At 37.2% G+C, this 13,316-nt stretch overlaps 1 protein-coding gene across 1 annotated transcript in view; it reads left to right on the forward strand.

The window, feature by feature from the left end:
* Nucleotides 1-5,581: 5,581 nt before the first annotated feature.
* LOC106157113 (guanine nucleotide-binding protein G(s) subunit alpha) overlaps nt 5,582-13,316 on the forward strand; it is a 54,969-nt gene continuing 47,234 nt past the window's right edge. Inside the window, exon 1 of the mRNA XM_013532613.2 lies at nt 5,582-5,953. Within this exon, the coding sequence (XP_013388067.1) occupies nt 5,833-5,953 (121 nt within the window). The 5' untranslated portion in view covers nt 5,582-5,832. The remainder of the gene's footprint in view (nt 5,954-13,316) is intronic.

The raw sequence follows: 13,316 nt of genomic DNA on the forward strand, positions 1-13,316 counted from the left end.
CCCATGTTTATTTTTATCAAATAAATTATTTCCTCAGAGTTTTCCACATCCTAATTACCCATTTTATTCATATATGCCAGATAGCAAACAAGTTCCCTTGGACTTTTTGAAAAAATCCAAGATGGCTGTCATATGCCATAGAAACAGCCATAGGAATACCAGTGCACAACTAATACCAGCTATAAAGATACGTTGTCCACTATCAAATTAAGTCTGTTTCTCAGATTTTTGTTACCCACATAATATGTTTGAGGTGAGTAACTGCGAATTAAGTGTTCTTGGGCATTTTGGAAAAGCCAAGATGGCTGCCATGTGCCACAGGAATTCTAGCATACGGGGGATTCAACTAATGGCAACTGGAAAGATTAATTTTCCACTATAAAATTAAGTTTGTTTCTGAGTGTTTTCCACATCCTTTCCACCCACACAATATGTATGTGGTGAGTTACTAACATGTATTCTTGGGCATTTTGAGAAAATCCAAGATGGCCGCCATATGTCATAGGAATTCTTCTAGTATTACAAAGGGTTAGAACTAATGCCAGCTAGGAAAAACATAATTCACTATCAAATTCAGTTTATTTTTTCAGTGTTTTACACATTATTATTACACTTTGATACATATCTAGCAGGTAATAAATGTGCACATTTGATCATTTTGAGAAAATCCAAGATGGCCGTCATTGGCCATAGGAATACTACTGGAATTACAACTGCACATCCATGGCTTTTCATCTACTACCAGGGTGCAATTGTGTTTGCTTATCACGTTTTTCCCATCCTTATTAGTCCTTTAGTCCTATGATATATATCTGGTGGGTAAATAGTGTGCATCCTTGGATATTCTGAGAAAATCCAAGATAGCTACAATTTGACATAGGAATACTAAGGAGTGGGTTTCAATTGCTGCATGTGGTTCATTATACAATTACATTGCCTTGGGTTTGTTTTAAAAATAATTTACGTTTTTCTTTCCATTTGTTATTACCCCTATGATGTATACCTCGTCTGTAGCATGTGTGTATCTTTAGGTATTCTGAAAAAAATTCAAGATGTCTGCCTTTTGTCATTAGAATATTGGTACACATAATCAGATAATGCCAGAGATACACTGAGTACAATTTAAATGTTGTTAACTTTAGATTGTTTTTAAACGTTTTCCCTTTCATATCCTATTTATCCTTATGACATACTCTGTGTGTGTAGAAAGTGTATGTATCCTTGAGTACTATTCACTTGCGATAGGAATATATCATTCAAATGCACATAGGTGTCAATTAATGGAACAGTTCAGACATTGATTCCAACATGAAATAAAGCCGTTTGATGTTCAAACACGTTGACATCCTTATTAACCTTAATCTATATAAATCTGGTGTGTAGCAAGTGTGCATCTTGCGTATTTGAGAAAATTCAAGATTGCTGCAATTCACAATAGGAATAGTACAGTCAACTAGTGCCAGAGAGACATTGGGTTCAATATAAAATGAATTTTGTTTCTCGGTATTTCCCACATTCTATTTGGACTTTGAGATATCTATCTGGTGGGTAACAAGTGTGTACCCTTAAGTATTTTGACAAAATATCATAATGACCTTGATTTGCCGTAGAAGTGCCTATAAAATCCAATGCACCAGTTTTCCTATGGGGAAAAGAAGGCCATCTTGAATTTCCCCAAAATGATCAAATATGGACATTAATTACCTAACAGATATGTATCATGGGATAATAATAATAATAGAAGAAAAACAACTGAATGTAGCTTCATTTTATATGGAAACCCATCTCTTGCAGGTATTAACTTAACCCCACCTTCTATGGCTAATGGCAGCCATTTTGTTTTGTTTCAAAAAGGATACACATAACATTCTCATCACATATATATTATGTGGATTAAAAAGATGTGGAAAATACTCAGAAACAAACCTAATTTATCAATTAATATTATATCTCAATGGCAGAAGAAGCCCTATGTGTATACTATAGTGTTCCTTTGATATGGCGGCCATCTTGGATTTTTCTCGAAATGCCTGAGAATAAAGGTTAGTTACTCACCAAAAATATATTATTTCTGTAATAAGGCACTCAGAAACAAAATTAATTAGATAGTGGGCAATGTATCTTCCTAGTTGGCATTAGTTGAAAACCCTTGTACATGTTCTAGTATTCCTATGCCATACGGCGGCCATCTTGGATTTTCAAAAAGTCCAAGGACACTCGTTTGTCATCTGACATTTATGCATAATATGGGTAATAAGGATGTGGAAAACATTGAGAAAATACTTAATTTGATAAAAATCAACATAGGTATGTATATATTTCTACAGAATTTCACATATTGGCGGCCATTTTGGATTTTTTGGCCAAAGGGTAATTTTTTTCCGTGGGCTACGGCTCTAATTTGATTTAGTATGTCAAAAGGTACCCACATGCAAAATTTGGTGCTTTTATCCGCCGTGTCACGATTTGGCCATTTTTTTGCCCTAAGCAACCGGACTAATTGTTAAACAGTTTGAAGTGCAACTGCGACATCGTGACTTGTTTGTGAATAGTTCAACAGAGGAAACCCTGATTACAGATTTTATGTGAAACAACTACAACGCTTTTTTTTTTTCAAACGAGAAGAGATGTTTATTTGTTCAATAAAGCTTTTCGAATTTACACCATATCAAAAGATTTATTCAATTCACACTTTTTGCCAATAACGTACGTAGGCTTAATTTGTTTTGTTACACTTATCTTGCAACCACAAGTATATTTTTCAGGCTGTACACGTAGCTAATAAAAACAGGAAAACTGGAAAAGGCGTAAGCCTTTGCAGTTTCAATCAGTCTTTCCTTGTTATCTGTAAAGTCGGGGTAGACATCCATATCTAATACTGAATTTTATTTTATTATATTTTATTTATTTATTTATTTATTTATTTATTTATTTATTTATTTATTTATTTATTTATTTATTTTGGCTAAGTTCTTTTAATTCCATTTATATCATTTACTGTTGATCTATTTCATCTTTTTTTTTTGTCTTATTTTATCTTGTCACGCTTATCATATCATCGTAATCATTTATTTATTTATTTATTTATTTATTTATTTATTTATTTATTTATTTATTTATTTATTCATTTATTTATCGTACAATGGTACATTTTTATGTGGTTGTCAATGTGAATGATACACCTGTTTTAATAGTTTCCGTACTTATTTGATTGTATTGTCCTCATGTGGTAGAACTTCAGAATTATTCAGAAAAAAAGGTAAATGAGTACAATTTTTTATCAAAATAAGATTTTTCACATTCTGAATGCACCATGAAAAATAGATCTAGCGTTAATTTAAAGAGTTAAGGATGTATTTTTTCCGTGTCACTAACATACTTATGTCCTACGTTAATCACACGCATGCACACACGCACGCACGCACGCACGCACACTAAGTCTTTACATTTCAACTTTTTTGGTTTCAGAACTTTCTCTGTCCGACATGGACTACTGGTGCAGTAAGAACACTTATACAACCCGTGCTTTTCTAGACAAGCTAGTGCTGTGAGTCATATTCTGTTAAAGGGATAACAACTTTTCGTATGAGATTCATATGTCACAAAAATACCTTGTAAACAACTCATAGAAATATAATACATTCCATTTTACCGCCAAGAAAGCGGTTATGGCAATTATTCTGGCATATCATCGTGTCATCTTGTTATCGTGGACCTTCATAGATACCTACACTTAAGAGATTATTACAAAAAAAATTAGAAGAAATGCCATGAACTAACTAGTTAGTATAAAGTATGGGAAAATCTTACACAGAAAAATTTTTTTTTTTTTTATTTTTTTTTTGCAAAAGCAAACAGTTGTTATCCCTTTAAAATAATTACAGAGAGGAATTTTAATTAAAATTAGCATATCTATATCCAATGATATGAAAAGAACTTGGCAGATATGTTATACGATCACTGACGTTTATTAATAACCGAGAATTACATGTGGAAATTAGTAAAAAGCGAGACAGTCCCTTCATCAAATTGTACTACGTCGACGTGGCCCCGACCCTACCCTTTACCAGGGCTACAGATTGATTTTTCACTAGAAGTTCACAGATATGTCTCTGGTTAAATATACGGTAATTCTCTACACTGTGAGAGAAAAAGTCCACATATATAATATGCGGCCCTGGTAGAGGGTACCCCGACCCCTTCTGCAGCGCGCCTTGCCCCCCCCCCCCCCCCAAAGCCCCCCCCCAAGCCGCCTTAGCACAATGTCATTCATTTCCTAAACATGAAGAATGCGTTGCCGAAATTTTGACACTGAAATTGATACGAGGTTAGTTTAAAAAAATATTGTTTGAAAAATTAGATTTAAGTTTGGTGATGTATTTTAACACAATTTAAAAATAATGCTGCGTGATAAAGTAAAGGTTTCCTTCAGCAACAGATTTTTATAATATCTTTTCAACAGCAATAACAATGCAATATGGTTAATTTGGCTCAATTTAGTTGACTAATTATGTTCAAATTAAACTGCCAAGAGAATTACTAACAGATACTTGAGTCCACAATGGATAGCGCCTTCTGTTTAAAGCAACATCCCATTTTATTAAATAATTCAGATCGTTGATCTCCCCCCCCCCCCCCAATGCTGTCTGGTTGCTCTTCCCCAGTGTCTAGGATGCCTCCGTTCCACCAACTCTTCTTAATTTGGAATATATTTGATAATATTTCATCAATCAGTCAATATCCTTTCGTTTTTTTCTGAATTTCCGGATGTAACAGATATGTAGGCCTACTCAAATGTATTTTAATGCTAAGGTTGCGGTGGCTACCTGTAACAAGGAATAGGCAGATTTTTTCTTTGATTTTTTTTAAAGATTCAGTCGAAAAGTAAAGAAAATTTAAAATAAAGAAAAGAAAAGTAAGAAAAGAATATTGTTAATAATGCAGGGGCGGATCTAGAGTTATTTTCTGACAGTCTCCCAAATTATCTTTGTTGATCCATCCTCCATTTTTGACCGTCTTCCGACAGAAAACATACGATATATGTCAATGTAAACGTGAAAATCTGACCGTCTTCTGAAAGACCCAGAAGACGGCCTAAATCCGCCCCTGAATAATGACACTTATGATTCCATTATAACCTGTTCAACTTCTTGCTTTCAAACATCTCTGTTTGTGCAGACCTCAAATCTTAAAGTTGAACCGTTTCCCTTGGGTCGATAGGTGCCGTAATTTCTCCCCAATACTTTATTAAAATTTGAAATATTAGGACGCAGTGGCGTCTTAAATTGCCCCAATATGTTGAAAGGAATATAAAAATATTTTCCTCGATAAAGGGCCCAACAGATTTCAGTATGTCAAATGAAGAAACGATGCTAACTGATAAAATCCATGGATCTTTTGTTTAAGTCATTGAAATAATCAAATTCTTCGTGACTAAAATTACCAAGCAGCTCTCTATTTCTGAAGCCACCCTCCTCTATTCCGATAAGTCGCCGGTCGATGAGCTGCTCATTTCCCAGCATGCCTCTCGCTTCAGGTGTTTATCTGCCCATAATTTGCCGAGTATCGACTGGCTGTCAATAGTTGCTAAGAGCCGCCGCGCCCCGTGTACTGGGTAGACATGACATCGGGAGAAAACGCGTCGCGACCCTCCGACGACAAATAATGCTCACTTGGCCGTGAAACTGGGAAGGGATTATACCGTTGGCGATTTCCAGTGTCCATCGCTGTATATACATTATTCAGAGAAGGATTTACACGGTGAAAAACAGCGCCCGGGCGCTTAGTTCTATTCTTATATCTCAGGTCCACTCGCCGCAGTGCTCGGCGAACATGGGCTGCTTCGGAGGGAATGAGGGTGACGACGATGCCAAGAAAAAGAACAAACAGATCGAAAAACAATTAGAAAAGGACAAGCAGAATTTCAAGGCGACACATCGTTTGCTTTTATTAGGTAGGTACGGCAATGCACTGCGCATCATGATTGTAATGTATGTTGCATAATTAAAGAGGTTGTTTCCACTTGGTTATTTAATGATACATATGGATATCTATAGGGGTGCATTGACAATGGACGCGAAGGGCTTTTCTTTCCTTGCATGCAGCCAAGGCACTAATGCTTTATTTGCTTTCCACCTCTTATTCCACAACATTGGGCAAACAAAATTCCGACATTCTGTGTGCAAACGTGTACGAGCAAACACCCAACCCATTGACCGGTTTTCAATGCTGATTGCAGTGCCGGTGACAAGATCTACTAAGTGTGTGGACTCTTTGCCTCGTGTTTTTCGGGTTACTATTTGAGTGTCCATAAACAAAACTGAGCGTCTATCAGTGAAGCTCATGGAACCGTGGTTAATTCGTGCCTTTTTAATACACTTCCATAGGCATGCAGCATTATCACACGCCCAAAATGGCGGCTTTAACGATGACCACTTCACCATTTTCACATTAAGAATATTAAGACATTAAACAGAAGTCAGTCATTGGTATTCGTAGATTTTCAACATTGACCCGTTCAACAATAACTTATTTACAATACGAAACCCTAGAATTTGCAATATCAAATTATATAGGCCGCGTTGATTCTATTGAAGCACGGCGACTGCTGCGTCTATATTTTTGTCAACTCCACAGACATACATAACATACACATCAGCTTCGCTTGGCGAGCACACACGCACCGCCGACCAGCAGCTTTCTCCTCAAACATGAAGATTCGTGTGATAGTAACAACGCTTGACCGACGCCTACACTAGAAAACCCCTTTTCATGAAGAGGTTTGGCTTATCACATTATCAACCAAAACGCTGGAGGGCAAATATATATAATGTCACTGCATTATACTAGGAGAAAAAAACTCTGGATTTCATGTTAGCAGTGCTCCGATGACAATTGACGTTCTACACAAAATATGCCATAAATTTGTAATGCTTGCACTTTGTCGGATACGTGCATGTATATTGCACATGATGCATGAGCCAGTAGTATTCATACACAGCTCTCCTTCGCTGGCTACAGCCAGATCCATACATCTTAGGGCGAGTTATTGTAGTGGGATTTTGCAGAGCGAAAAATCGATGGCCGCTATCCAGCCGGCATGCTCTCTGTCGCTATCCCAATGTAGGCTTGTATGAAGACAAGCAAAGTGCAGAGGAGAAAGCATGCTGGCACATGTAGGGGAAAAGATTATAGGAGATATTGGTTTTTATGGTTTTGTTTTCATAAATAAATAAAAAAACGTTAAAACTTGAGTCTGCTGATCTCAACCGACCGTACCGACAGTGTCCTATTTGAGACGATGAGGAAAATAGGCTGTTCTGACAGAATAAAAGAATATCGTCTCCATTTGACCGTTTTATCTAATTTTTTTTCTTTAATGATATATTCTTGGGTTCAAACATTCTACGATTCCGTCATATCATATTTCCATAAAGGTCTTTAGTGTTGATTCAGTTTCATTCCAACGGTGTAAGTTGTCCATGACTGGATGAAGTTAAACCTGTATTTGTATTGGAAGACATCGGCTCCATGACGGGCTATTACACACACCATATCAGCTAACAGGAATATTACATTGCGCGAAGAAGTAAGAAATAACTACGGTAGAAAGACATTACAGGACACACTCACAAATATATATGCTATGTGCAAGTCCCTTATTTCGATGTAATTGTACTAGCCAGGATGTAAAAACGCTGCATATAAAATTTTTGTGAATAGAGTGTCAGTGGGGCTCATTGTTTGCCTTTTCTTCCCTGGAAAGTTACGAGAAGGGAGTTAACCCATTATTTTAATTTTAGATAGAGTCTGAATCCGTTTTTACACTTGAGAACGAGTTGTTTATGACGCATAATTAACGTCTTGGATGTAATTATCAATATTGCTATATTTAACATAGGTGATAGGTTTAGGTGATTTCGTTGTTAGTAACTTAGTCTTGGTGCTACGCGTTTTTCCGACATTTTATTAAAATAAACTCAGTTGTGGCAACGCAACTATAGCGATCTGTGTTTATGGACACAATAAAGCAAATTACCCTACATATCGATTTAGTCTTTTTTTTTTTTACTGCGTCGTTAACTTCTGGGGCACAATCACTAAAACAACTGCTGGAATTTCGGCGATATAACTAACAAACCGTGGCCATAAAATTTGCTTTCATATTCGACCCCCCCCCCCCCCACCACCACCACCACTCAATCGACTTGACGTTTTAGAGAAAAATTGATCAGCCAGCACGCTGTCATCATCATCATCATCTTCTTCTTCTTCCCCTCCCCCTACTTCCCAGCCATGCCCTTTTTGTTGTCACAAGTAAAAAAAAAAAGTAACGCTGCTTTCCTTATGCCTGGTAGCACTCAAAACACAAGAAGCTGGAAGCTGAGGAAGATGTGTCGCACACAATTAAGATGACTTTGAAACGATATGCCACGAAGGACAAACCAATCATCCATAGTCACGTTGTAAACAGAATAACAGGTCTCAATACCCTGATTGATAGCACTATAACTAACTCCAAATGCCATGAGTATCGAGCGTTGACATTTCCTGTTTCATTACATCATGCAGAAATCTTCATAAATGTTGCGTTTACAATCCCATGACAGTTTTCATTTTTTATAACCTCCACCAGACAGTGTAAGTAAACATCTTTCTGTTCGTCTGTACGGCTATGCACGTCTGGTAAAAAGATTGCAGACCTGCGGCTAGCAATTTCAAAGGTGGTTCTTTTTCTGAAAAAGTGGGCCTTTTTTACCCCCTTAGTTGACAGTTGATCCAAGTATATATCTTTATAAAAACGTGGTGGACAGAGTGGATAAACGTGGATAATATGCTCAGTAATCCAGGTATGTCCATTAATCCGTCTCTGAACAGATTCAATGTGATTGGGTATAACTTATTTTTGAAAAAAAAAAAAACTCGTTCTATGTTTTGTTAATAGTGTGCTTAAATCGGCATACTTCCGAATTTGGACATTTTAGGTCACGAAATGTCGCTATTATTTGGTGTCGATTGCTGTTCGTACCTGTATATATGTCTTGAATTCATCTTCTCGGTAGATTGGAAATCTTATTTATGACTTGCACGATGATGCCATTAATATTTCAAATAAACCTTGCTTCACTTGCTTTAACACTGATCAGACGACAGCGAGATGACGAGGTGAAAGCCATAGGGGTGATCTTTCGTATGAAAACGAAGACAGTCTCGAGATTTGGTCCGATAGAACTTCTCTTTGAAAAGTTTCTGAAACGCAGGTGTTGGGAAAAAAACATACTCGGTGATCTTTGTGAACTTGCACAGAGAAGAGGTGACAGTGAATGTGATAAGATCAGATGGAACGAAATATAACAAATTGATCATTTAGATAAAATGTCGAAAACGCCATCAAAATCCGCTTCAGAGTATTTCGTTCCCCGGTGTTGTCGGCTAGACTGTCCTTTGCTGTGACCAGCCTCTTTACTTTACAAATGATTAATTGATAATTATTTAAAGACGAGAGAAGTTGCTGTTTTGGCTTTACATGAAACGAAAGAAATTAAAGTGTTGGTTATTTTTCAATTCTGAGATCCTGATTGCAACCAAATTCATCTTTCTGTGATTACAACTAAAAAAAAAAAAATTAATCAAATACCGACCATAGCGCGGCCAATGTCTCTCGTCAAATTAGTATTATTTTATGTACTGTTGAGGGGGATTTCTACTTGTCTGAAAACTGCCATTTTTCTTTACAAATACCTTGCGCTAATGTTTCGTAGGCATGTGACGACCTGTTTGGGTGATTAAACGTCTGTCCCTTCACGAAAATATTACGCTATCAGTGGAAGTGAAAATCAAAGCAATGTATGCAATGGCTCGCTACATGCAAGTGTTAGGATTCTGTGAGACAGCAACGATTGAAAAGAATATCTGTTGTCTTGGATTGCTTAGGTTGAAAAAAGAAATTGTCTTGGAACTTATTTTATGCAAAAGGTGGACTCCTGACGTACTATAGAGGGTTTCTTTTTATTGCATGCGATTTATTGAAGACCTCAAGAAAACTCATTAAAGAATTTGTCCTGCCTCAAATCCCACCAACCGTTTCTTAAACAATAGCCTCGCATCCTTTCCCTATTATAACAAAAATAACGTTTTATTTCAACAAAAATAGTATATAAAAACATCAACGCCAGAGTGAAGGTCTTATCACCTACTGACGACGTCTAGACTACGGCAATACGACTGATGTAAATAAAGAAAGGTATATTGACTCTGTGAGTCGAGTTGGTCAATAGTGAAAAAAAACTATTTTTGAAGACATATAGTCGTGAACCATTACACGGACGCCGTCTTTGTTTTGTTTTGTTATATGTAGTAGAGTGACATAAATTTGGGATATAAAAATTGGCATATAAACTTGGACATCAAAATTCTAGGTCGCAAATTGTCTCTACTCTCACAGCCTAGAAAAATATTTGGTCTTGATTGTTGTTCGCACATGCACATAGAATCTATACATTGAATATGTCTTTTGATAAGATTTCCCTCGCTTATCGTTGTGTCCTTAGGCGCAACAATACGAACACATTGCCTTTCTTCAACCGTAAGATAAATATGGCATTAAATTATATAAAAATACTTGCTATCAAATAACCCTAGCTAAGATTTAAAATAGGATTTAGAATAAAATATAAAGTACTAGTCTGTGAATTGGAAAGTATTCTGCAAGATAGTCTAATATCTAATTCAAAAGAGAAAGAGAGGGGGGGGGGGGAGAGAGACTCAGTGCCACTTCTCACCACAGTGGGTAAACAGTAGCCTCGGTAGATTGGGCCCTTCGGAGGAATCAGGCTTTCTTGGCCAAAATTTCGTATTATTCGCCCAAGCTTCTTCTCAAAGGAAAAAGAAACAAATGTGTCGATGCCTGTCGTAAATGTTCACGGTTAGACTGGTCCAGAACAGAGACACTTTTGATTTCGGTAGATGGTTTATCTATTATCTGTTATTACTTTCTAATAATGATAATTACTTGAAAAAAATCTAATACTCTACAGTTAAAACTTGAAAAAGTGGGCATGACTGTATTCCGTGGAAACTTGTGAAACGAGACGTAGAGAAAGTGCAGGCCTGGACGGAGGTGGGGGGGGGGGGGGGGGGGGCAGGGGGAGGTAGTGCTTCCCCACTCGAGATTTTTAAAAACTTTTTGGTCTGATCTTTGCAAAGTGTTAACATTTCTATTCTACCAGTCCATAAGAAGTTTTTAACTTCTCCTTCAGCCAGCCTCTAGGTGAAGACCGTGGAGGGTACAAAAAACTTATTTGCGTGTATTGTAAGCCTTCGATAGCTCCCCTTCCCCATGCATTTTTTAGCTTACGGCCCCGAGAGAGAGAGAGAGAGAGAGAGAGAGAGAGAGAGCTGCTGAAATCACACACGCCCCATACTATATGTTTATATTGACCTAACTTGTTCCCTTCAAATATACTACAAGTTCAACACAGGCATTGATTACCCTGGACTTCATTTAATTTACAAAGTCAGAGTATACGATTTTCTTATTGATCTAAAAAATAAAATCATGCACTCAATTCAATGAAAAAATGGCTTCTACTTCATGTTTACATCAGTTTTAAATTAAAACCATTCTAGTTCTAATATTTTTACCACAAAATATTTGCTTTACTCCTTACTGTCCTTAGACAGTCCTTGTAGCCTATCTAAACAACCCAGACGCAGGGTCTTATAAACAAATACTTGAGAGTAAGGCCCAACGTTTTCTGTGAGACGTGTTCGTACCGAACCAACTTAAAAAAGGTTGACACGTTTCACATTGGGTGCTCTTTTAAAAAGAAAATATCTTTCTAACCTATGTGTCCAACCCTTAGCTTCTCCCTGCTCTCTGACCATAGGGTGCGCTAGTTGTCTGTTACAAATTTTATTGTATAACCTACACTTAAACTTTTACACTATTTTAGAGGCCCATGATATCAGAGGGAAGTTTATCCAATACGTTGCTGAGAAAAAAAAAAGAATAACAATGATCAATCGGCAGCACTTGTTAGATAACTTATACGCCTGTGGGGCTTCATTGTGAGCGTGTTTTTCCCCGAAGGCAAGGAACTGAGGCTGAACCCGCCATTTTGTAAAATGAAAACAGGAGAAAAGGTGGGGGAGCTACCCCTTAGATTCGCCTATGATAACGAACCATACATTTTATAGTCAAAGTCACATTACCAATCTGAACCTGCCGTGGAGACTGAAATATGTTTCTGAGATCAGAATCGATCTGTAGTTCCCCAGCGCGATCCTTGCAGCCCTAAGATAGACCAATCATATTATTTCGTAAATTGTTTACAGACAGAGTTAATCAAATATGTCGCACAATGCGCAGTACATTTGTAATTTCCTTCCCGCGTTCTTTTTCTCTTGACAAGTTTGCAAATTTCCATTACACCCTGCTCTTTTAATAGACTAAAAGCCCCTTTTGGGAAGTTTTTTTTTTTTTTTTTTTCAATTCCAAGGCCAAGTAACGAGGAAACGCAGGTCGACCAACATTAAACTACTCAAAATAGATAGATTCATCGCATACAGCGTTGATGGCAAACACCCTCCGCTCTCTTCCGAATCCTGCGAAATTTCGCTAGATTTTGCGCTAGTTCACGAGACATTTAGGTTACGTTCCATTCCATTCAAAACACCGGGTTATATTATCACCGGCAATCAGTTGTGATAATCGATGATCACAAATACGGGGAACAAAATGATGGGTAGAATTGACAGCAAGACAACGCAACGGGAATTCCCTCTCCGACAAGATTCTCAGTTTTGAAGTGATACCGTCGTAGTTGTACAGGCATCTTTTTTTTCCTTTTTTTCATATCGGATTATCGAATTCGGAATTTTTCATTGTTTAAGTTAAGTTTTTATGGCCCCAAACGTTGGTGTTTATTTATTTATTTCAATCCTTCTTACAATTAAGTCTACCTTTCTATAACCCTCAATATATCCGCCCCCAGTTACCTGCACCTTCAAGCGGCCTTGGTACGCCAACGAGTGCGTGTAAAATTACAACACAATACCACATCACACTGCTAAAAATATCGTCTTCATGGAAAGTAACGTTTGTTTTGAAATGAGGCGGAGCTATCCCCCCACGCGCAGACTTACTTCTTGGTAACGCTTTGGAAGTAATAATTTGGTCACAGTTACAAGGAATACAGAAGAGGGAACTTCTGGCATGATGCAAGAAAAAACATTTTTTTATTTTTGTGCAAACGTCACAATTTTTAATGCTGCTAAGGAAGTATAACAAAACTATGTAATGTGCGGTTTAAAAC

The sequence above is a fragment of the Lingula anatina genome, chromosome 4 (assembly GCF_051362555.1).
Source record: "Lingula anatina isolate TDL-2025a chromosome 4, LinAna3.0, whole genome shotgun sequence".
NCBI classification, from domain to species: domain Eukaryota; kingdom Metazoa; phylum Brachiopoda; class Lingulata; order Lingulida; family Lingulidae; genus Lingula; species Lingula anatina.